This window comes from Marmota monax, unplaced genomic scaffold (assembly GCF_021218885.2).
Source record: "Marmota monax isolate L192 unplaced genomic scaffold, Marmota_monax_Labrador192_F-V1.1 WCK01_AAM20220418_F8-fsc00089, whole genome shotgun sequence".
NCBI lineage: Eukaryota > Metazoa > Chordata > Mammalia > Rodentia > Sciuridae > Marmota > Marmota monax.
Window position 1 is genome coordinate 2,663,314 of NW_026694744.1, and position 26,532 is coordinate 2,689,845.

The 26,532-nt window shown below is 36.9% G+C and overlaps 2 protein-coding genes across 4 annotated transcripts in view; both read left to right on the forward strand.

Annotated features, from left to right (window-relative positions):
• Positions 1-11,506, forward strand: part of Pir (pirin) — a 99,813-nt gene extending 88,307 nt beyond the window's left edge. For all 3 annotated transcript variants that reach the window (XM_046424306.2, XM_046424305.2, XM_046424304.2), the window contains 2 exons: positions 6,296-6,362; positions 11,190-11,506. In XM_046424306.2, the coding sequence (XP_046280262.1) occupies positions 6,296-6,362; positions 11,190-11,302 (180 nt within the window). In that variant the 3' untranslated portion in view covers positions 11,303-11,506. The remainder of the gene's footprint in view (positions 1-6,295; positions 6,363-11,189) is intronic.
• A 110-nt stretch (positions 11,507-11,616) lies between these two features.
• Vegfd (vascular endothelial growth factor D) overlaps positions 11,617-26,532 on the forward strand; it is a 35,386-nt gene continuing 20,470 nt past the window's right edge. Inside the window, exon 1 of the mRNA XM_046424303.2 lies at positions 11,617-12,450. Coding sequence (XP_046280259.1) covers positions 12,361-12,450 — 90 coding nt within the window. The 5' untranslated portion in view covers positions 11,617-12,360. The remainder of the gene's footprint in view (positions 12,451-26,532) is intronic.

A 26,532-nucleotide genomic window follows, 5' to 3' on the forward strand; every position in this document is an offset into this window, starting at 1 on the left:
GATTGAACCCAGGGGCCTTAACCACTGAGCCACATCCCCAGCCCTTTGTATATTTTTATTTTGAGACAGGCTCTTGCTAGGATGCTTATGGCCTTGCTAAATTGCTGAGGCTAGCCTCAAACTTGCCATCCTCCTGCGTCAGCCTCCTGAGTTGCTGGGATTACAGGCATGTGCCACTGTACCCAGCTATTAAAAGTAAGTTTTAAAATGGCAGCCATTATGAAGTCAAACAACAACAAGTGCTGGTGAGGATGTGGAAAAAAGGTACACTCATACATTGCTGGTGGGACTGCAAATTGGTGCAGCCAATATGGAAAGCAGTATGAAGATTCCTTGGAAAGCTGGGAATGGAACCACCATTTGAGCCAGCTATTCCTCTTCTTGGTCTATACCCAAAGGACCTAAAACCAGCATACTACAGGGACACAGCCACATCAATGTTTATAGCAGCACAATTCACAATAGCTAGACTGTGGAGCCAGCCTAGATGCCCTTCAATGGATGAATGGATAAAAAAAAAATGTGGCATTTACACACAATGGAATATTACTCAGCACTAAAAAATAACAAGATCATGGCATTTGCAGGGAAATGGAAGGCATTAGAGCAGATTTTGCTAAGTGAAGTTAGCCAATCCCCCAAAAACAAATGCCGAATGTCTTCTCTGATATAAAGGGGGGGGGGATGACTCAAAATGGGGTAGGGAGGAAGAGCATGGGAAGAAGATTAGATAGGGAAGATGGGTGGGACAGAAAGGGAGGGAGAAGGGGAATTGCATGAATGCTGGCAGGAGACCCTCATTGTTATTCAAAATACATGTATGAAGATGTGAGGGAAAAAAAAGAATAGTGTTACCTTAGATTAGGTAGAGAGACGTGATGGGAGGGAAGGGGATTAGATGAGGGGATAGGAAGGATAGTAGAATGAAACAGACATTATTATTACTGTGTGTATATATGTGAATGCATGACCAATGTGATTCTGCAACCTGTACACTCAGAAAAATGAGAAATTATATTCCATCTGATTCAAATGTATCATACGTCAAGGTCAATGTACTGTCATGTGTAACTAATTAAAACAAATAAAAAAAATTTTAAAAAGTAAGTTTTAAAGTAAGGTGCAAAGGGCCTAACTCTGAGCCAGAAACTCTGAAAATGTACACTAAAGTAAAAGACATGACCTCAGCCTCCAAAGATCATGAATTTTAGTTGTGGTTATTCTATGTGTAGTAAGTGGGCCTCTGTTATCTTTGTATTTTCATTAAACTCCACAAAGATATTTACTTAGAGCCACGCCAGGACTCATGTCTTAAACAGGTCTTTCATTTTTCTTTGCTGTTGCATGATTTTCATCATCTTCCACCATTTGCAAGGTCACTGTAGATGAGCAGTTTCAAGATAACGGTAACTGGGATTTCAAATCACATCAGTGCTCTACTGAATATCCAAAACAATAACCAGAGTTTACCAAAGAAGACTAGTTAAGGGAAGCAAAAACGATATATATTTTTTGAAAAGACACAAAATGGATCTAGTTTAGATTACAGGAGAGGAAGCCACCACTCAGAGGTTAAATTTGTAGAAAAGTCATTGAAAGAAATGTGGACCATCCTGTGGATTTCTGCAGTGATTAGATAAACCCAATCCGCCAATTCCCAGGAGTTTAATAGTTTTGCATTTTCACACAAAATGCACATGTCTTTGTATCCTCCTGCCCAAATAATAATTGAAAAGTCATTTTATTTGAGTAATATCAAAAGAACAAACTTATTATTTTCAAGACTTTATCATTCCAAAGTTTAGGACATGCTTACCAGTCAAGAAAAATCTCTTTTGAATTAAGAAATGAGAAGCACATACACCATATAGGAGATCAGCCTTTCTTCTCTTAACCCCTAATCCTTTCTCCTCTGCTTCCTGACCCTGGAACTCAAGTATATCTCCTTGCCCCTACTAAAAAACACCCCCAAACACTATTAAATGACTTCCTCTTTCAGATCAACTTATAAATAAGGTCTGTTGTTTCGCACTAAAATTTTCTCTCTCCAAAACCATCAAAGAATGAATCTTTAGTGATAAGTGACAATTAAATTAAAAATTAATTAAAATTAAAATTATTATTGAGTTTTTATGATCTAAAACTAATGTAGTCACATTGGAAAAAAAAAAAAAGAAAGAAATCATTTCAGATAGAAACCTTTCCCTGCTTCTTTCCATGCTAGAAGCATTCCCCAAAACATGGTAAATGTTCTCTGTGTGCCCAGGGAAAGTAGCATTATGACAGGAAACACTGGCTATGGTGGGTAGACTAGGCCAATTTTTTGGAAGAAGGCTAAAACTGTAAAGATTGTCTTGAGCCTTGAGTGTATTGAACCCAACTACAGATCTAAGAAATTGGTAGTATTAAGAAATGCAAGTATTTTGAATTGGAAGGAGATAAGAGAAAGGGCCAAACAATCCAGTTTTGTGCTTCATTTTAGATAATAAAATCTTGAGGTCATATGCATTTCAAAAAAAAAAAAAAGAAAAAGGAACCTTCCCCTTTCCTGTGGACTTATATGATGCATAATTTAACTTATTCATAACCTTGGGTTATCAGTATATATTGCCCAACTATGAAGTCTTCAGGGCTTGCTTGCTTCTATATTAAATGGGTCTAGACAAATTTTTAAGCTCATGTGCCTCTTTTTCATAGGTTTTTTTTATTTTTCATTTTTGTCATTGATGTTAAGCTGTCAAGTTTTTTTTTGTATTGTTATACAGTAGTGCTTTCCTGTCTTGCTTTGCATCTTTTATAAATCTAATAACCATGAAGTCTAAAAGTTAGAATTGTGTATCAAGCAAGAATAAGTAGGGACTGAGTGAGGATCTATGCTAAAACTGAAGAAATAATTTTAGTTAATGGGCTTTAGGCCAGCTATTTTTAAACATTTAAATTAGCAGAAGCTGTTTTAGGTTTACTCCTTGATTTTCAGCTGGTTCGCATTTACACATTTTGAAAGCTAGTTGGATTATGGATTGAAAAGATAATGATGCATAGATATGCACCTTGGGAATGATCGAACAAATTTTCTTTAATTTTATTTTTTTTTAATGTGATGCTGAGGATCGAACCCAGTGCCTCACACATGTGAGGCAAGCACTCACCACTGAGCCATGATCCCAGTCCTGAACAAATATTTTTTAACATGAAAAAGTGATTAAATCATCAACTAAGTGGATGTATTAAATGATACCTGCCCTGGGGTTGAAGAAACCATCTACTTTACTTTCCCATTTAATTTTTTTGAAGTTGAAAGACCAGGAGAAGAAACAAATTTCAGTCCTATAAAATATGGCAGTTTTGATTAAATACATGGAAAAGTAAAGAGTTAATTATTAATCTTTGTTGTATCCAGTAATAAATCTGGGACTGGAAACATTATGATGATTTCTAAAACTTTATGTTAATAGAAGTACATAAATATATGATATTGTTTAAAATAATGGTATGATATTTAGGTAAATGTTGAATTATTAGGAAATTGGTGAAGTTTTAGAAATTTTCAAGGTTTTGTTTAAAAGGACATAATCAGGACTGGGTTGTGGCTCAGCAGTAGTGTGCTCACCTAGCATGTGTGAGGCCCTGGGTTCAATCCTCAGCACCACATAAAAATAAATAAAATGAAGGTATTGTGTCCAACTACAACTAAAAACTAAATATTAAAAAAGTACGTAATCATTTTGCTTTTTGTTTTTTCTAAATTAGATAAACCCAAGAGAAGATTAAAAAAATACATAGTGTTCAATTACCTATTAGTAACAAACCACCCTGCAATGTTTTGCCTTAAAACAATAATAATTTATACTTTTTCACAATCATTGAGAATCTGCTGTTTTCTCTAGTGTCATTCATGTGACTCGAAGGCTAGTGGTTGGCTCAGCTGGGGCTATTGTTTGGGGGTGCCTCAGTTCTGCTTTATGTGGCCTTCCTGCTTGGCTACCTTGGGATTCTTCACAAGATGACAGTCACAAGAGAGCTCCCTGGAGAAAGATTCACAGGTGGGATGAGCTGTAGAAATCAAACTATAAAAGCAGAAGTTGAGAAATCAGAGAAGTCACTAATCCAATTAATCTAGTATACTAAAGCACATCCAGTTACTGAAATGAGGCCACAAAAGGGAAACTGATGGAGAATCTACTGAAAGACTCTGTAGTTCTGCAGCCAAAAGTCTGAAAAATGGTTCTGGGGTTGCTTTTGGTCAGCAGGGTTAGCAGTCAGGAAGAAGGACGGGTAATAGTGTGGAGGAAAATGAGAACAAGCTGGAACCTACTAGCACTCTCTCTTAGCATGCTAACTAACTTTGTGAGAGCACAAAGCAGCACCACATATATCTAAGTATATATGTAATTCATTTCCAACAGAACTACAGTTCTTAATTTCAAATCAAAGCACATTTGGAATAAGTAAATTTGTTGAAGAGTTCATATAGGATATAAGTATGATTTTGGAGAGAAAGGACTCTGACGGTTAACGTGTTAATTACTTAAAATATTTAAATAATGTCATTTTATAAAATGAAATGCTCATATGATTTTTTTGTCTGACTGCATTGCATTATAAAATAACTCCTTAAACACAAACTTTTAAAAATCATGATTTTTTTCTTATACATTCTTTGTTTCTTTTTTGGGGGGGTACTGGGCTCTACCACCAAACTCCACCTTTAGCCCCCCTTTTTAACTTTTAAAATTAGCACTCAGCATATTATTGGAGCAATTTTTTTTAAAGAGAAAAACAGAATAAAATTCACCTTAATTTTCATTACTCAGAAAGAATCAGTGCTAAAATTTTGGTATGTCTGTCCCTTAATCTTTCAATATATGGTATTTTTATTTTCCTAAAAGTGAAAAATACTATTCATACATCATTTTGTGGTATTTTTAAAAACTTACAATACATTATGAACATTTACACTCTTAAGTATTTGTTGAAAGAAATATTTTTAATGGCCATATAATATTTCATCTTAAAAAAGTATAATCATATAACCAATCCCTCATTACTGGAGAATTGTTTCTAATTTTTTCTGTAATCAATAGTTCTACAATGGGGATACTGGCATTATTAGATTAGAGGACATCAGCAATATTGGAGGTTTTGAATCATATTTTCAAATTGTTCTCTGGAAGGACTACTGCACCAACTTCAAAATATCCCAAAAGATATATCAAAGTATGTCTTTCCCTGCATGTATACTAGCCCTTGATATTATAATTAATATTTTTCCAGTTTCAGGGGGAAAAAATCAAATCCTCAATTCTCTTTTTTTTCCCTTTGGTACCGGGGATTGAACTCAGGGGCACTCAACCACTGAGCCACATCCCCAGCCCTATTTTGTTTTAGTTTTTATTTTTTAACTATCCGACAGCAGTGGAAAGCATTACAATTCTTATTATAAACATAGGGCACAATTTTTCTTATCTCTGTATATAAAGTATGTTCATGACAATATATGCTTTTATACATTATTTATGCTTTGTTTTTTTTGCATTACAATTCTTAATACATATATATCACAATTTTTGTAACTCTGTTTGTGTATACAGTATGTTGACACCAATTTAAGTCTTTATACATGTACCTTGTTGTTTTTTATTTAGAGACAAGGTACCATGGAGTTCTTAGTACCTCGCTGTTGCTGAGGTTGACTTTGAATTCGCAATCCTCCTACCTCAGCCTCCCAAGCTGCTGGTATTACAGGCCTGTACCACCATGCCCAGCAAATCCTCAATTCTAATCAAAAACTTAAAAAAAAAAAATAGGACCCTTTTGGAAAGAAACTTGCCTGAGCAGATGTTCCTTGGATGCTCTGTTTTTATAAGGTTCCATTTGGTGTAACATATCTGGGGCATATTTTACATTAATAGTAATAAATGTCAAAAGTAAATAAAATCTAATTTTATTTGGACTTATGTAAGTAATCTTTTCTTTTAAAAATTATATCGTTAGTTAGTGAACTCTATAACAAGCCAAGTCAGTCAAATAGTTTGCCATGAAGATGTTTCCAGTTAAGATGTTAAACTTGAGAATGTTAATATTTGGGTGTCCTGAATTTATTTTTTAGTTCTAGTTACTACTAAATATCTTAAAGAATAAATGTTTCCATAATGAGTATTACCCAGAAAATATTTTTGGAATTTGTACTCAGAAGTATGAACATCATTCATTTAGTTAACATGTCAACTATAAATCGTTCCTAATTTGACATTCAAAACCAAGCATGTTTATATGTTTTCCTTGTTAACTTTAGGATCCTGAGAGAAGCCATTTTGTCTTAATTGCTGGGGAGCCATTAAGAGAACCAGTTGTTCAACATGGTAAGCCCAAAATGATGCTGATTTTCCTGGTCTATTTTCTTTTTCTTTGAGAGTAGTGCACATGTATAGATTTACTGAGAAGACTGGCTAGATTTTCGTCCTCACTCTCCATCAGTGAACCTAAAGATTTTATTTCATTTCTTCACCATCAGAGGAAAATATATATCTGGTGTTTATTCCTACATTAACTTCTGCTTTTTTTGGAAAAAAAAATGTAAGTACTTAGATGTGGCACATTAATCATAGAGCTATGGGAAGAATCAAATAGTGCTTTTGTATTGTATCATAGGGGATTTCAACTTGAAAAAAAGGTTCTGCAGTATATTGGGGACTTGAATATCATTTTTATCTTTACCAAAAAAAAAAAATAGTGGTTTTAATACTGTCTTAGTTTATTTTCTGTTGCTATAAGAGAATACATGAGGTGAGATAATTTATGAAGAAAAGAGTTTTATTTTGGCTTACAGTTCTAGAGGTTGCCAAGTTCAAGAGCATGGCAGCAAAGTATGGTCCTCATACTGTTTAAACTCATGGAAGAAAGCAGAAAGGTAAATATGTGCATGCCTAAGAGGCAAAACCACAAGGGGAGTCCTTGCCTTGAAACAACTGACTCATATGGTAATTTATCCAGCTGCAGAAAAATGAAAACTCTCTCACTAGAGAAAAGCATTAGCCCCTCTTAATGACTTCATCAACTCTTAAAGGCACCACTTCCAATATTGCCACAATGGCAATAAAAATTTTCTTTCAACACGAGTTGAGGGGACAAACCACATTCAAACCATAGCAGATATTTTCCTTATAGTTTATTGTATTTTTAATGAAAATATGGACCTCTTAGGAATAATATTTCTTTGAAAGTTTCTATAACTGTCCAGCCATTCTTCTTTACTTACAAAAATGAATAAGGTAACTATGGCATTGTAGTAGTACTATTACTTGGAGGCAGAAAATCTTGACATTAAGTACCCAGTCACTTCAATTCTTTGAATCTTGATTTTCTCATATCATTGGCATTTGATTAAATGAGAAACATTTAAAGGCACCTAGAATGCAACTTAATATTTAGATGCATACCTACAAAACAAATGTTTGCTTTACTAATTATTAAATTCAACATGCATTAAAATCCATCATTGTGTTACCTTGCCTTACATGAATTCCCAGATATACACAGTGATTGCAGATAAACCCCAGCTGATCATAAGTTTAAAGAACATGGATTGTCCTACAAATATTCTTTTTTTGGCTCTATTAATAAATTCAGCAGGCATATTAAATAATAACCCCTATAGTTCATGACATCCATTTTGCATATTAACTTTTCCACTCCAAAAGTTAGTAGTATCTTGACCTAACAGCATTGAAATTGTTCTTCTAGAAGAAGGCTGCATACAAACTGAGTAGGGCCATAATCTCTATTTGTAGAGACTAGAATTTAGGTAGGAAAAAGGTGTGTGGGATTGAAATCTTTTAAGTTAGGCAATTTCCTCTGCAATTGTAATGAAAAACAGGGGTCCAACCAAATTAGGTGACAGAACTGTGCATGGTGGCACACACCTGTAATCCCAGAGGCTCAGGAGGCTGAGGCAGGAGGATCCCAAGTTTGAGACCAGCTTCAGCAATTTAGCAAGATCTTGTCTTAAAAAAAAAAAAAAAAAAGCGGGGGTGGAGGGGCTGGGGTTATGGCTCATCGTTTAAGCACCCCTGGGTTCAGCCCCTGGTACAGAAAAGACTTAGGTAACAGACTAAAGGGGACTGCTCAAGACCACTGTACACTTATATATGTGAATCCTCTTCCAATGGCTTGAAACACAGGGATACTAGGTATGCCTACAAATACAAACTCAGATCAACCTAACAAAATAGTATGTCTCTTAAAATATCAGTTACTAAGAAACAAAGCATTTTGTTTGCTTATTTTGTTTATTTAGCTTCTAAAGCTCAGAATTTAAGTTTTCCTTTTACCTAAGAATGTTTAAAGGTAGCCACCACTGTCTCTCGACTATGTGAGAACTAGTACTGTTTTCATGAATTAGTTAATAAATACCCTGCTCCTCTTGTCACCAAGATGTTTTCTGGATTCTGTTTTCTTCTCGAGTCTCTGAGGAGAGAAGCTTCCAGAACATGGCTTTGCAGGGCTCTAAGCTTCTAGTGTTTCCCTGTGTATCAGAGCCTCATTTCTCCAAGTGTGGTCCAGGGATTAGCAGGATTATCATCAGTTGGGAGATAATCAGAAATACAGAATCCTAGTCCCCACCCCAGATCTCCTGTCAAAATAGGAGTTTTAGTAAGATTTCCAGGTGTTTGATTTATGTGAGCATTATAAATTGAGAGACATGGCAGAATACCCCAGAAAGTGTCAAAATTGAATCCCAGAAGCATACTACAGAAAAATAGCTTGTACATGATAGTGGTGCTCCACAAGCACAAACTATAGGAAAATTATGATGTGCAGGAAATCGGTCCTTGGCCTGATCTAATTTTCCAGTTTCCATGTCCCTTTCTTCTGTGTCCTTTAAAAAGTTGGCTTCTCCAAGGTCCTCTTTTGGACTTATTTATTTATTTTGGTACTGGGAATTGACTTCAGGGACACTCAACCACTGAGCCCCATCCCCAGCCCTATTTTGTATTTTATTTTCAGACTGGGTCTCACTGAGTTGCTTAGTGCTTCTCTAAGTTGCTGAGGCTGGCTTTGAATTGGTGATTCTTCTGCCTCAGCCTCCTGAGCTGCTGAGATTACAGGCGTGCGTCACTGCACCCGCCCTCTTTTGGATTTATTATTTATTCAGTATATAAGGTCTTTCTCATTCTTTTCTGCCTGATGCAGTTCAAACCTTCACTTCCAGATGCAATTTCTGTCATGAGCCCCAGATCCATAGTCCCAACAATGTGCCAAAGACCTCTCTGTTGGGAAACCATTTTACTGTCTCTAATACCTCTGTGTCAAAATATACAGAGCCAAACTCCTTGTCTACCAACAGCCTCCTGCATCCTGTATGTCATTACCCTTAGCTCCACCATTGACGGACTCAGCTTCCCAGGCCAGACAGCTTCTCTACCCCAATGCCAAAATTGCCTTTAGAAGCAACACATCAGATCATGTTATTTCCTATTTACCCTTTCTGATCACCTACATAATTATGTCCAAACTTCTTCCTATAGATGGCCTCCAAAGCCCAAAAGTGTCTGGTCTCTTCCTGCATCTCAAATCCCCATTCATTTTTGCCCTTCACTCCCGCCTTGCAGCACTGTGACTCTATCCTGAACTCCCCCAGTATTATGATAGTTCTGACAGTGCCATTCTTCTTTGTTTAACTGAACCTCACTTTCTCTGAATCCTTTCTTGGCTCCCTCCTCCTCCTCTTTCTATATGGATTCTGTAGATTTTACATACTTTTATTATTCCATGTATCACACTGTTTTGTAATTTGATTTTTTATTTTGTTTTTATGTCTATGTGATAAATTCTAGGTCATTCACCTTTCACCTCTGTGTCTCTAGCTTCTAGCAAAATGTCTGTCATTTAATGGGTATTCAATAAATACTTAATAGATAGAACAAATGAATGAATGTAGATGGCTTTTACTGAATTTTCTCTTCCTATTGGATTCTATTTCCCATAATCTCCCCAAAGATACTCAACATCGGTCAGGTGTATTATCCTGTGTCTTCATTTTCAAGTTTTAAATTATAGTGATCACCAAATCTATGTTGATATGCTAATAATGGTTAAGAAATTTGAATGTGTTATTTCCTTTGAAGTAATGAAATTATATATAAGTCAGGGTCTCCCAGAGGAAGACCCTTAGTGGAGAGAGTTCCAGAAAAGGAATGCCAGGAGCCTCTGCAGGCTAGTAGAAGAAACATATAGAAAGGGCAAGTCTGTTAATTGCTTTCAAGACACTGCCTTTACCAAATGAGAGTGGGCCTTGAGATAACTCCAGTGCCCCATTACCCCTACAATGTGTGAAGAAAAGGGACAAGACAGACACTTTTCCTTCTGATAAATTAGGGGAGAACTTGTGTACTTTTAGCAAAACCTGATTTCAGATCCAGGAATTCGAGAAAGAGATTACCAAACTATCATCCATGACCCAAATTTGTCCACAGTGTGTTTTCGTAAATGATGTTTTGTTGGAACACAGTCATAGGTAGTCACTTTCATATTGTCTGTGGCTGCCTTTTTATGCTTCAGTGAGAGTTGGGTAGTTGAGATGGACATCTGTGGACCCACAGAATCTAAAATAATATGCTCTCTGGCATGTCACAGAAAATAATCTGCTGACCCTTAGGGAGTCAAAAAAATGATGCTTTCTTGACTTGGAAATTTTGTAATCTCCTGTTTATTGTCAATGAGATGCTGCTAATTTTCAAAAATGCTTTAAAAACCTTCATATTCATACATAGCCTAATATACTGCTTAGGCACCTAAACTATGATCAGATTTGCCAGTTTGTCATATCAGATTGGTGCCATTCTTGATGTCACTTAATGCTATAAAAATAAAAACTACAAAGTATGGTTGTAAAGCATATATAGAGAACCAAATCTAAGAATGTTTTGAATAAAGAAATTGTCCTTACTGGTGAGGTACCTTCAGTGACTGGGTGAGATGCAATTGCAATTGTTCATTTAAAGTTTGATCTTTATAGTAATCTGAGATCATATACAATCCTAGGTAGGAAACCTGTAACACAGTCCTCTGGGAAAATAAACTTTTGCTGTTCAGAAACACTTAGATTTTATCTCAAATTAGAAACTACACAAATACATAGATAAAAATATCGCCACCCATAACTTTCTGAATGTCTCTTTCTGTCCTAGGTCCATTTGTGATGAACACAAATGAAGAAATTTCTGAGGCCATTCTTGATTTCAGAAATGCAAAAAATGGGTTCGAAAGGGCTAAAACCTGGAAATCAAAGATCGGAAACTAGTGAAGAGCCCAGAATAGGTCTTGATGCTTCCTAGAATTTTGCCATTTGTGGTGTCCAGCCATTTGAGGCATTCAGTTTCCAAAACTGACTTAGCCAGTGCTTCTAAAGAATTCCACATTAAAGTGATAACATGGTTTTTGTGGCAATGTATGTAGGATATTTCCTGGCACATGCAAATAAACCTAATTGCTACATCTTTAAAAATCAGTGTTCTTCATTTTGACCTAAGTTATTAAGCTTCTGTTACAAAATTCCTTTTGTCTATGTTTTGCCTTTTTGCCGGTATGTATCAGTGTTTTGTTATTTTTGTACACATGTGGGTTTTTGAAGCCTGTTTGATTGGTTTCTGTGTTACTGTCAGCAGGCACAAACATCTGAGGTCCCTTCCTAAGCAATCCTATTGCAATACAACCATCAAGACTATGTGCTGAGGTGTCATGTTACAGGTTGTCTGCTTTAAAATAACAGCAGCCCTGAGCATTGGAGTCAGTTTTTAAAACTGCCCTGCTATTGGTAGGAACAGGACAGGATTACAGCCAAGACTTCCCTGCATTTTCTGCCAAAATCTGTGTCAGATTTAAGACACATGCTTCTGCAAGCTTCCATGAAGGTTGTGAAAAAAAGTTTTAATCCAGAGTTGGGTTCCAGCTTTCTGTAGCTGCAAGCCTTGGAGGCTGCTCCACCTCCCTACAAAGCAACTAGAACCTAGGGCTTAGGGTGGAGAGATTTTTAATTTTTTTAAAATTTGCTGGACATGAAATGAATGTAGAATGCTTTCTAACTTCAGGTTGGAGATATGATCACCTCCTGATTATTTTTGGAGCATGAGAACATTTTAAAACTTTTTTATAAATCCCCCCCACTAGGATTGTGAAAAAAAAAAAAAAGGACCTTGCCTAATTGAAGTCATTTCATTGGATTTTGATCACAACTGATCGCTTTTCCATGTGAGGTTCTGGGGGTTTGAACTTCTTCTGGAGAATGCCTTTTGAAACCATTTTTTCTCTAGCTGCCTGATGTCAACTGCGTAGTAATCAGTGGATATTAAAATATTCAAAATGTACAGAGAGTGGGCAGTGGTGAATATTTTCATAATGTCTTATGTGCAACTGGTGCAGGGCTTCGGTAATGAACATGGACCAGTGAAGGTAGGTGAGCTCAATTTTTAATGGTATGAAGATTTATACAGATTTATAATGTGATGAAGATTTTTACTGATTTATATAGAAGACTTTCTTTGCCCTCACTATTTTTGAAACAATATAAAAATGCAGAGCACTCTTTATAGTGGACAGGATATATCCTGTGTTTATTAGTAATTATTCTGTTTCTTGGGCTTAATAAGCTTCTTGCCATGAGTATTTGAAAAATGCTGAAGTTCTTGTTTGGTTTTTTTTTTGTTTGTTTGTTTTGGGCTGGCTTTTTTTTTTTCTTTTGAGTTGTAATTGAACTTGAGTAGTCTGAAATCTTTTCAGATGGAGAAGTTTCTCCCAATTGTATATGCAAATGGCACAGCGATTGTCTATCAAGCACCAATTTGTTCTTATGACACACATAGATTTGTGGGCCATTTATTTTGTGAGTAGCAAAAGTTAGTCTATTTCTTCTGTAAATCGAAAATTATGAGACTCTCTATGGGCGTTTTCTATTTTCTTTTACAAATTATCAATTGCCACCATCCAGAAAAAAATGTTTTCTCAAAGGTTGTTTTTGTTTTTCCCTTTTTGAAATGTGTACAGAATTCAATAGTAATCACGTCTTGGGTTCCATGAGAAAGTATCAAGTAGAGTCCAACAAATTGCAAAAAATAAAAACAAAATAATCAGGGTGTTACTGACTGCTGGGACAATGTTTTACTCAATTTTATGTATTTCATAGATTATATATTTTTAAAGATTTGTATTCTGAAAATGATTTAGATATAATTGTTTTGACTGAAGAGTGTTAAACCATTGTTGATAATGACAATTAAATGTGGGCTTGAGTTTATATAGCTTTTATTTCACAACCTACATTTTCAACAGGGATGATATCGCCCCCAACAGGCGAAAAATGGTTCATAGAAGGGTGTGTGAAAATTTTGAATATAAAGCACAAATATACGTATCGTTCAAAAAAAAGATTTATAGTATATCTGTATTAAAATTTCAATGGGAAAATGTCTAAAAAGGCTCCTGGTTGACATCAGTAAATAGGGTACCCTGGGGGTTGATAATAAAGCAAAAGGTCAAGCAACACCAGAGTGGGAGTCAACTTGTCTAGCAGCTTTGTAACTTTTCAGATTTGAAATGCACATGGGAGAAATCCCAGTCCCGAGCTCTACTTTACTGCCATCAGCCTTGTTGGATCTCAGCACCAGATTGTAGGTGAAAGGGAATCCGGTTTATTTTGTTGTGATTATTTTAAGTTGGATTGGTTTTATTGGTACCAGGAATTGAACCCAGAGGTGCTTATCCACTGAGCCATACATCCCCAGCACCCCCACCCCCCCACCCCGCCTTTTTTTAAATTTAGAGACAGGGTCTTGCTAAATTGCTTGGGCCTTACTTCCGGAGTCACTGGGATTACAGGCATGTGCCACTGCGCCTGGCTGGGAACCCAATTTTGTGCATAGGTAACAGAGACAAAAAGTCTGATTTATTTGAAGGAAGTAAAACTTTTCAGACTATCCAGCTTGTTTGTAAGTCCACAAAACGCAGGAATCCTGTAGATGTGGTGGGCTCGCTATATTTTCAAATGTTTCCAGTTTACTTTTAACGCATCAGTTAATTTGGTGGTACAAGAAAGAAGACTGAATTGTTAGAAATAAGTAGTATTCTTTAGGTCATTCAGTTCTTTTAAAGAACATAAACACTAGAATTTTCTACATGTCCTGGGAACAATGAAGTTTTAAATGTTTTGAATTTACTGTTAACATATAAATGTGTATAATGGGGCAGTAGATGAAAATTGCTAAGCTTGCATGTGACAGAAAACATGTTCTTACACATGGCAAATTCAGCACACTTGCTTACTATGCAACATTTTTCTCTTACGTATCAGAATTTCCTTTAAAAACTGAAGCAATATATACTGAGCTTATATCTACCCAACCCCTACATAAATAAAATTGTTTTTGATATGAAGGAAAGAGTTACCTATAATTAAACAGAAGTTTTGAAATAGATGTGCCTAAGTGGTAGGGGATAATGTTGTATATCATATTGATTTACAGTTTTTTTCCTCCCTCCAACTTTTTCTTTTATTTATTTATTTATTTATTTATTTTTTAAATATTTATTTATTTTAGTTTTCGGCGGACACAACATCTTTGTTTGTATGTGGTGCTGAGGATCGAACCCGGGCTGCACGCATGCCAGGCGAGTGTGCTACCGCTTGAGCCACATCCCCAGCCCCCCAACTTTTTCTTAAGAAAGATTCTAAAAACTGTTTCTTAACATTAATGTTCTTGTGGGCTGAAGTTATGGCTCAGTGGTAGAGAGCTTGCCTCACATGTTTGAGGCACTGCGTTCAATCCTCAGTACCACATAAAATAAATAAAAGTATTGTATTTATCTACAGCTAAAAATTATTTTTAAAAAACCATTAATGTTTTTCTGGTTTAAATTAAAATTTAATATGGAAGCATGTTCAGGATGGTAATGGTTTATGATACTGGCATTCAAGTATTATTTTTTTTTGCCTTTAGAGATAAAAATGTTTCATTTATTATAAGAAATTTTCATAGCACATTCTTCTTTCCATCCTCCCCTCTATCTTCAAATTTGTCCCTAGGTTGTCCCCCATTCCTTAGCCTGGTCCCAACTTTCTAGCTTTGGATATTGTTTCAGCTTAGACTGGCATTGCCTGCCCTACAGTTCTTTTTTTTTTTTTTTTTTTTTAACCTGGTGGGGATTAAACCCAGAGGCACTCAACCACTGAACCATATTCCCAGCCCTTTTTAATATTTTATTTAGAGACAGGGTCTTGCTGAGTTGCTTAGGGCCTCACTAAGTTACTGAGTCTGGCTTTGAACTCACGATCCTCCTGCCTCAGCCTCCTAAACCACTGGGATTACAGGCATGTGCCACCATGCCAGGCGCCTACCCTATAGTTCTTTTTTTTTTTTTTTTTGTGGAAGGGTGCTGGGGATTGAACTCAGGAACACTCAACCACTGAGGCACATCCCCAGCCCTATTTTGTATTTTAAGCACCTCACCATTTCTGGGGTTGGCTTTGAACTCGTGATCCTCCTGTCTCAGCCTCCTGGCCAACGGGATTACAGTCATGTGCCATATCACACCCAGCCCTCCCCTATAGTTCTGTTAGTATGTGAGCAACTTTTTTTATAGCAACCATGTAAACAGCTACTAGTACCCTGGACACTTGTATATAATGCCACTTGAAGGTAAGGCATACTAATTTCATTAGTCTTGCCACTTGTACTCTGAAGGATAGCTGTTTGGGTTCAGTAATGCATGGAACATGTGAACTGAGGCAAATCTGTTTGAAAATCTCAATTTGAATCCATTGCATGTATAACTTAGCTATTAAATTTCTCAGTCCAAGAAAAACACATTTTCTTCTAAAAATAAGAAAAACCTCTTGTTGGTTGTCTAACATAATTATATTACAGCCTAAATGTGGGATTTATTTCTGTTTCTATTTTCCCAAGGTTTTTAAAAGACAGTTGGAACAATCATATACAGTTGCTCTGGGTGTGCACTTCACAATTCCAGGGAGCTGCATCTGCATAGACTCACATCTATAATGTGACAGCTCAAAGTACAATATTGTAGATGCTCTGGACATGTAGTAAATAAGTACCAGCAATCTCACTGTCCTGCCATTCACATTGGTGTTCTGACTAGCACTATTTCTAGCTGATCTAATAAACAATTCTCATTACCAGGAATGTGGGGTTTTCCTTAAGACACTAGGGGAAGCTACCTGTAAATCTTTTTGATATCATCAATGAAGAGCCTACATCCTGGGAACAAATCTTTACTCCTCACACTTCAGATAGAGCCCTAATATCCAGAGTATACAAAGAACTCAAAAAATTAGACAATAAGAGAACAAATAACCCAATCAACAAATGGGCCAAGGACCTGAACAGACACTTCTCAGAGGAGGACATACAATCAATCAACAAGTACATGAAAAAATGCTCACCATCTCTAGCAGTCAGAGAAATGCAAATCAAAACCACCCTAAGATACCATCTCACTCCAGTAAGATTGGCAGCCATTATGAAGTCAAACAGCAACAAGTGCTGGCGAGGATGTGGGGAAAAGGGTACACTTGTACATTGCTGGTGGGACTGCAAATTGGTGCAGCCAATTTGGAAAGCAGTATGGAGATTTCTTGGAAAGCTGGGAATGGAACCACCATTTGACCCAGCTATTCCCCTTCTCAGTCTATTCCCTAAAGACCTAAAAAGAGCATGCTACAGGGACACTGCTACATCGATGTTCATAGCAGCACAATTCACAATAGCAAGACTGTGGAACCAACCTAGATGCCCTTCAATAGACGAATGGATAAAAAAAAATATGTGGCATTTATACACAATGGAGTATTACTCTGCATTAAAAAATGACAAAATCATAGCATTTGCAGGGAAATGGATGGCATTAGAGCAGATTATGCTAAGTGAAGCTAGCCAATCCCTAAAAAACAAATGCCAAATGTCTTCTTTGATATAAGGAGAGTAACTAAGAACAGAGTAGGGACGAAGAGCATGAGAAGAAGATTAACATTAAACAGGGATGAGAGGTGGGAGGGAAAGGGAGAGAGAAGGGAAATTGCATGGAAATGGAAGGAGACCCTCAGGGTTATACAAAATTACATACAAGAGGAAGTGAGGGGAAAGGGAAAAATAATACAAGGGGGAGAAATGAATGACAGTAGAGGGGGTAGAGAGAGAAGAGGGGAGGGGAGGGGAGGGGGGATAGTAGAGGATAGGAAAGGCAGCAGAATACAACAGACACTAGTATGGCAATATGTAAATCAATGGATGTGTAACTGAGGTGATTCTGCAATCTGTATACGGGGTAAAAATGGGAGTTCATAACCCACTTGAATCAAAGTGTGAAATATGATATATCAAGAACTATGTAATGTTTTGAACAACCAACAATAAAAAAAAAAGATGAATCATTGTAGCAACAAAGTCATGGTAGGCTTTCAGAACCCCTTTCTGTCAAATTTGTTTCTTTATCTTTTCTCCATACTACTTTATTTTTTTGGTGGGGGGATACTGGGGATGGAACCCAGGTGTCCTTAACCACTGAGCCACATCCCCAGCCCTTTTTGTATTTTATTCCGAGACAGGATCTCGCTAAGTTGCTTAGGGCCTTGCTAAATTGCTGAGACTGGCTTTGAACTTGTGATCCTCCTGCCTCAGCCTCTCAAGCTGTTGGGTCTACTACTTTTTTTTTTTAATCTACTGGAAGAAGAATATTGCTGGATGTTGGAGGCATTCAAATTCTTTGTAAGTCTGGAATAAGTCCAAGACCCACAGGAATATGGGAGACCTCGAACTTTTATGAGATGCCATGGGGTTCACAGACTTCATCACCTTCATGACACTTGCCTTCTGAAATTGTGTCAAGTGAATTGAATAAAAAGGACAGAGGTGCACCTTCCTTATTTAATTCCAGGAAGCAGATTTATTCCTATTCCCTACCCTGTTCGCACTTATGAAGTCATATATAGGCATGCCCACTGACTTTTGCTGGAAAAACAGCCCCATTGTGTTCTTCTTGACTTTTCTTTCAGACATAATCCTTGGCACAAAACATCTGAAATATTTTTCATTAATCTTCACTTATGATCTTGTATTTAAATCTTCTGTCCATATATTCTGTGCACAGATGTGTTTTAACCTAGTTAGTCACTTATAACTAACTGGTGGTTGAAGCTTTTATATCACTGTAGCATATTATTGGTACCCTATCCAGGATACAATAGAGCTCCTTGTATCATACATCTTGAATGATACATTTATAACTTTTAAATCCTGATTGAGACCTGTAGATAAATTTTTACTATAAACCCCTTACAAAGAAATTTTCTGGAATGAGGATATGATTTCCTGCAAAACTCAAGGTAAACAGGTCTGGAGCCCCTAGACACATTTATTACCATAATTGGATAAAGGTGCTAGAGAAATAGGGGTAGAAATGACAGTAAAATTGTTTCTGAGCATATTTCTAAGTCCAACTTTTTCTTACTACATGAGATGAGCAGAAGGTGGGAATAATATGTAATTGGGGATAAGACTGAGATCAGATAAGACAGGTAAGATGAAACATTTGTTCTTAGATTGCTTTTATGGAGGTGAGTCCACTTTTCTTTTTGTCTTGTTTCTTCCAGTTCTTACCAAGACACTACAGCATTATTAAGCAAAGGCACTCTGAGTGCCCCACCCCACCTCCTTCATCATGAAAGCCTTGGCTACTCGAGATGTCTTTTGTAGAAAATCTCCCTTCTTAGGGCTGGGGATGTACCTCAGTTGGTAGAGTGCCTGCCTCACATGCACAAGGCCCTGGGTTTGATCCCCAGCACCAAAAGAAAAAAAAAAAAGAATCTCCTTTCTCATTAGAACTTTCCAGTGTTTGGTAATTTCTTTCGTATTTTAATTTTTTTTTTGGTAATTTCTTTATTAAGTTTTTCATTAAGAATTTATTGAACACCTGCTATATCTAGGCATTGATCTAGGGGGTGGGGTGCAGCAGGAAACAAAACAGTGTTTTAGCTCTTTTGGAACTTGTATTCCAAATGTAGTTGATGGAAGGAGACAATATGCAAATCTCTAACATGTCAGGGATGATAATTGCCATCAACAGAATCAAGTAAGAAGCGGGGACACAGAATGCTGGGGAGCAGGGAGAATTCTCTGATTCAGTTTCATTTTCATAGGAAGGAGGAAGAGGTTACTATCAGTGCAGTAACCATGGTAGGAGCAGGGAATCGACTTGATGAGAGATTGGGTATTAGTCAGGGGAACAGTGTGGCTGGAGAAAGGTAAGCAGAGGCTAGAAGTACAGATATTCAGGTTGTAGAAATAGTGTGGGAAGATTATGCAGGGTGTGACTGTTTCAATAAAACTTTATGGACACTTAAATTTGAATTTTATGTAATTTTCATGTATCATGAAATATTCTTTTAATCTGTTTCAAGCATTTAAAAATGAAAAAAAAACATTCTAAGCTAATAGAATATACAAAAACAGGCTTCAGGTTGAAGTCAACTCATGGATCATAGATTGCCAGCAGTTCTCTATATATTTGCATTGTTCTATTTTCTTCATGGTATACAACTGTAAATGACTGATAAACTAGGCTTGTGGGATTTTGAGATATCCAGTATGTGAACTATTATATTAAATAGTCTCTAACATCTACTCTTATCATAATTTGTCTGATTTTGTGAATTGATTTTAAATTCTAAAGCATTTTTCCTCCTAAGGCAGAATATTTACTCTCTCCTATTTTCCCATGGAGATAGGTTAGAGCTTGGGTGACTGTATCAAAGAGTCTTCCAGGTCCTTCCAGCCACAAGCTATCCTATAAGGTGTTTGTTTCTAGTAGCCAAAGTTATGGAAGGAAATCACCTTAGCCCATTAATCCAGCCTGGTGGTTACAGAAAGAGAGATGGGCAAAGCAGCTCTGGCCACATAGCAGGTCTGGACAAAATTTAAATACCTTGATGCTTTCCTTCATCCCTGAGAACCTTAAAAGGGCTACCTCTGAAGCCCTATGTAAATATTAGGTGGATAGTGACAACATAGTAAATTATGGCAAAATACTCTGGTCAGATACTTTATGAATCAGGCTAGGCCAGGATATGCTATGATAACAAAAACCCTCAGAATTTTGGTGGCTTATAAATAATTTGTTGCTCATACCATATCACTATTCTGGTTCATTTAATGTCAACTCCATATTGGGAAGCAGCTAGCTGAGTATCCACATCTAGAATATTATAAACCACCATGACAGAGGGAAAGAGCACAGTTAAATTCTCTGACCTAGAAATGTTATACATCATTCCTGGTCACTGCCTTTAGATCGACTGGCCCACCTAGCCACAAGGGACCAGGAAATGCAGTCCCACCTTGTATTCTGAAGGTAGAAAGGTAAAAATATTTGGTGAACATATTAATGATGATCACACAGAACTTGAGTCTTTTTAAATGCTTCCAGGAATTTATCTTTGTCTCTAGAGTGTTGAAAGCATCCCCAAGCTTATAGAAATGATGAAGAATGAATTGTATTGAGACAGCTTGGGAAGGGCAGGAGGAGACAATAGAAAGTCAAAATTCACTGATTTCCATCATACCTCCTTGAATGGAAGACCCTTGGCTTTGCTTAAAAAAATCTGGTTTCCATGCTTGGAACAACTTCACTGGAGATGGGAAAGTTTGCTGAAAGAAGGCAGGTTTATTTCTGTTGCTCAGCAGGCTCCTCCTTGGGAAAAGAAAAGCTGTACATTTAGTTCAGCAAACGTGTGGAATGTCTCCCATGTGCCAGGCACATGAATGAAAATGGTATTTTTATAAAATAAAGATGTCTTAAATGTTTGCATGTCTTACTAATAGCCAGAGAATTCATCTTGGCCTGTGGGGAGGATAATTTTAATGCCTGAAACTTTAAGTAATGATATACATTTTATAGAGGAATTTTTTTTTGTCATTTACTGAGTATTACTAAATACTAAGTATTCCTTTCCTGAAATCTGGATTTGGCTAAAATTGTTTGTGGATAGAGGAAATGGCACAGCAAATGTCCCTATGAGAAATATTTTGCTGTTACTTACTGTTCCTTTGTGGATAGAGTTAAAAAAGGTGTAATTTTGATTGAATGAGTACCCTAAATTTAAGATTCTATACACACACAGAGAGAACAGAGTGGAATGAAAAAAAATAAAAGTAGCCTTTGCAAAGGTGTGTTTAGTTCAGAACTGCATTGTCACAGTAAGATTGGGGATCATTGGGCATCATTGTGCAAAGGATGCCGATAATGAAGAGAAGGTGATCAGTGGATGTTGATGTTGAACACTAGGTCTTTAGGAAGAAATGTGAAAGGGGACATTCTGGGTTGACTGACCATGGCTAGATGGGCTGCCTTAGAAAGGACAATTGAGTTTTGCATGAAGATCCTCCTCCCATCCAATGGATTATGCTACATCTTGACTAAAATAGAGCTGTAGCAGTTAACTATTGCCATAATTGTGCCGTGTAACAAATCAGTACGATTTTCAGTGGCTTAAAACATCAATAATTTATTCTATGTCTTTATGAGTCAGCTGCGAGTCAGAGGATCAAGGATCAAGCCACAGGTAAAGTGTGGGTCTGCCCCACATGGCTCTTGTTTTCTTTCAGTCACTGGGCTAGCAGGAGCATGTCCTTGTGGTGATGGCAAATGTCAAGGAGAACTGTGAGATCATATGTAAGCTTTGAGCCTGTATCATGTCTTATAATGAATGTCCCATTGGTCAAAGTAGGTGACATAACCCAACATCAATAAAGCTAGAAAATATATTCCTTCCACAGAGGGTAGAAGGAGGGGAGAAATTGTTTTTAATAATAACCTAATCACCATGAAAGCTTTCAGTTTTTTCTTAGTCATTGGACCCTTGATCATTGAGATCAGTGATACAGGGACTATAACATATCCCAGGATCTATACTCTTGGGGTTATTCAGAGCATACTTTTAAAAGATCTAGAGCTATCTTGCCACTCAGGCCTATTCCACACTCATCTACCCCCTCATTTCTTAAACACAGCTATGTCAAATGGTACAGAGTCATTTGAGTAGAGCACAGATTTAAAATATATAAAAGGGATATTGACATGTCCTCAAATGTAAATGATTTGGATGGGGAGAAAACTACCAATGATCTTCATCAAATTGGAGGCATCTTAGTCCCCTAGCATCTCCCTAAAATATCCAGAGAAGTATGCACAAGCACAAATTCACACAAACACAAACACACACACACAGAGTTCCTATATTTGTAGTTCCTTTACTTAGTATAAATAAACAATCTGTATTCTCACATATGCTTTTAAATATGAAACTGCATAAATAAAGGAGCCATCAGTAGCATGAAGCCCCTGAAATAAACCCCTATCCACCCCCAGATGACCAGGTTTCTGGATTTCAAAGATGCAGGACCAAGCCCTTGGCAGGTTGCATGTGATCAGCCACAGCAGCCATAGCCGCAGCAATAGTTATTAGCAAGTGCACATTTTCCTCCCTACCCCCAGTTGGTATGCCCCACACCATCAAGCACCACCTATTCTAGGTAAAGCCAGACCCTAATAACAAAACACAAAGTTTAAAAGTGAGGGTTTTTTTTTTGCTTCATATATTGAAAAATTTACTTCCTTCTTGGTGTGAAGTTCTATGAATCTTAACACATATACAGATTTGTGTAACAACAACTGTAACCAATAGTTTATTCTTTTTTATTGCTGAGTAGTAGTCCATTCATACATGAGTTGTTTCCAGATTCTTTGTTTTTGTTTTGTTTTGTTTGTTTGGCTACTACAGATAAAGCAACTATAAACATTTGTGTATATTTCTTTTTGTATGTATGTAAACATAGGCTTCATTTATCAAAGGTAAATTCCCAGGAGTAGGGCTGCTAGTCATATGATGAGCATATGCTTATTTTTATAAGAAACTGCCAACACATTTTCTAGAGTGTTATACCATTCAAAGCTAGTCTTCAACGATTCAAATCTATGCTCGCTCCTCTCAAATAACCTGTCCAGACATAAGAGTGGATTATATAATATTAGGTAAAGCTTCCTTGGGGTGAATATGAGTTTCCTTGAGAGCTATGAGAGGCAAAGTCAACTTACACTTGCAGGTTGGGCAAGACCTGGACAGGTTCCTTGACAGGTGGAAGAGGGAGAACATCTGTGGAGGACAGCTTGGGGCACAGCGGGACAGTACAACTTGGACCCGAAAACAGGAGAAATGTGGTGGTTTTGGCTAAACCTTAGCCATCAAGATAGAGATGAAATGCAAAATGCTCTTCCGGTGAAACCCAAGAAATTGCTAAGAGGTGGAAGGAACACGGAACTATTTGTATTGCAATATGATCCACTTCCCCAAACCCGCTGCAAAGGGAAATTGCTGATCACGGTAACAAGACAACTGGGCCCCAGGCAGCTCTTCTAAATTCTTAAGCAAATTTAGGGAAAGTCGTGTGCAATGTGTTTTCTCCATAACTCACGCCAAAGCTCCTGGATATTCCAAATATACAAATTCTACTCACCAAACCCCCTTATCATCAAACTTCTGGAAGTTTTCACAAAGAAAATAGCATCTGAAGTTTTTAAAGCCTTGGAAACAGTCTAATACCCGTTGCTCAAGAGTTCCAACGACAAATTAAGCAAAGCTGATCTCCTTTTCCATGTCTGGAACCAGAGGTTCTTAATCAAGTGAACCTGGAATGGCCCAGGAAAAGCTTTTTTGCAGCTCTTCGAGGAAAGAAGCTGCCGTCCTCTCTTACCAATTTTTGCAGATGGCCTGACAGCTCAGAGCTGGGATGGGCACCCAGCTGCATACCCCCAAACCCAGCTCCTTCCACTTGGCATTTATATATATATTTCCATATCAATAGGCCTTTATTTATTATTATGTGGTGCTGAGAATTGAACCCAGTGCCTCACACATGCTAGGCAAGTACTGTACTACTGAGCTACAACCCCAGCCCTAACTTCCCATTCTTGTGGTTGTACATGTTGTGGAGATTCACTGAAGTGTTTTCACATATCAACATAGGAAAGTTTTGTCTGATTTATTCTACTATCTTTCCTATTTCCATCCCCCTTGCTTGCCTTCATTCCCCTTTGTCTAATCTAATGAACTTCAATTTTTCCCTCCCTCTCCTTATTGTGTGTTAGCATCTGCATATCATAAAGAACATTTGGCCTTTGGTTTTTGGGGAATTGGCTTATTTCACTTAGCATGACAGTTTACAGTTCCATCCATTTACTGGCAAATGTCATAATGTCATTCTTCCTTTAGGCTGGGTTAATATTCTATCATTCATATATATATATATATATCTCACAGTTTCTTTATCCATTCATCTACTGAAGGGCATCTAGGTTGGTTCCATTTTAGCTATTGTGAGTTGAGCTGCTATAAACATTGATGTGGCTGCATCACTGTAGTATGCTGTTTTTAAGCCCTTAGGGTATAAACCGAGGAGTGGGATAGCTGGGTGGTTCCATTAGGACTGCCTTGTAAGGGAATTATAATTTATATTTTTTCAGTTTAATTCCAACAGTATGTATTATTTAATTAAAGCATGTATTACTTAATTAACATTTAATCAAAGCAGTATGTATTATTTTAAATTTTATTTAAGAAATGAGCTGTTTGGGATTTGGGGGAATTCGAGGGGCAGTTTAGTCTGTCGTTTAGGATGGTTTCACGTGGGCAGCCAGCCTCATTATGTTGTTTAGTTGGTCTTGAACCTTGAAAAAGTCATACAGGCTGGGAACTGACCTGTAACCAATCAGCTAACTTCAGTGAGGAAAAGGCTTTAAAATACAGTTCAGTGAGATACTCATACAAATATTTTGAACCTAAGGTATAAGTCAAGGGATTTAAAGAAACTAAAACTATTTTGAAGCATGCATCAGTCATTTATTCCCCTCTGAAGATCAGTGGACTTGTATAGACAGAGCTCAGGTCCTAACCCAGGTCTTTGAACTCAAAATCAGATTGCTCCATGCCCCAAAACAGTGGTTTGCATTAAAATTGATTGGGAAGATTTTTTTAATGAGCATTTTATTTTGAACTGATTTGAGATTTTCAGAAAAGTTGTAAAGATAGTATAAAGAGTTCCTGTAATGCTCTTCACCTAGCTTCCTCTGAGGCTAACACAGGAAGTTTATAAAAATCCTGATGGCATAGCTGAGATCCAAGCTTATAAAATGAGAATCTCTGAGGAGGAGATGCAAGCATCAGTATTTTTTTGAAGTTTCTTCCCAGGTAGAAGACAAGGTTGGGAACCTCTGCTCCAAATCCTTCCAAAAGTGTAGTCAGCCAACCATAGTGAATTTCCATTGCTATGGAGCTTGTTAGGAATGAACACTCTTAAGTCTCTAAGTGTAGGTCTACTCTATGAGTAGTATATTGCTAAAGTTTTGTTACAAAAACTTTAAGCCTCACAAATTAGATACTGGCTTCTGGTAGCCAAAAAATCACAGAATGATTTGTTATTTAGAAATGAAATTGCTAACAGTCTTACATGAATTACAAAGAGAGAGAGAGAGAGAGAGAGAGAGAGAGAGAGAGAGAGAGAGAGAGAGAGAAAGCTACTGCTGTAATAGAAAACAGATCTGGTAACCCTGTTTCACTTCCTTCCTCTTGCTGACTACTTTTTTAGTTATTTTAGTTTTGATTAGCATTCCCATTAGAAAATAGGAAGAAATTTAGTGCAACTTATTTGACAAAAGTTTAGTAATTAAAACCTTTAAAAACAATGGTTTAAGTATGTATTTTGGGATTATGTCCAGTCTTTTGAATTTTTATTTTTGTCTTGCCAAAGCAGATAGCATAAAGTTGGTTATATAAAAATCAACCAATGCAGAAAGCCAATTAGAAACAATAGGCAGCGATTCTTTTTTTGTTGTTTTTGTTCTTTTTAGTTATACACGACTGTAGAGTGTATTCTTCATATTATACATACATGGAGTATAACTTCCCATTCTTGTGGTTGGACATGATGTGGAGTTACACTGGTTGTATATTCACAAATGAACACAGGAAAGTTATGTCCAATTCACTCTACTGTCTTTCCTATTCCCATGCCGCCCCCACTCCACCTGTCCAATCCATTAAAACCCAGCACACACCTATTGTGAGTCAGCATCTGCCTATCAGAGAAAGCTTTCAGCCTTTGGTTTTGGGGGATTGGCTTATTTTACTTAGCATGATAGTCTCCAGTTCTATCCATTTAGATAGCCATTCTTGACCTTGGTAAATGTCTGCCCCAGTGAATTCATTGTCAGATGTCTACTTACATTGAATTTAGTACTTCCGTTTATAATAGCAAAATAAGTGTCTGTAATTCCTAAGTTATTTCAAACTAGGTTTTAAATTATGAGACAAAGGATGCTTAAATGACCTACTACTTGAGTATACACTGGATTTTTTATGAGACAAGTCATATGAGCCATTCATTGACTTTAATTCAATCCAGAGAATTCATA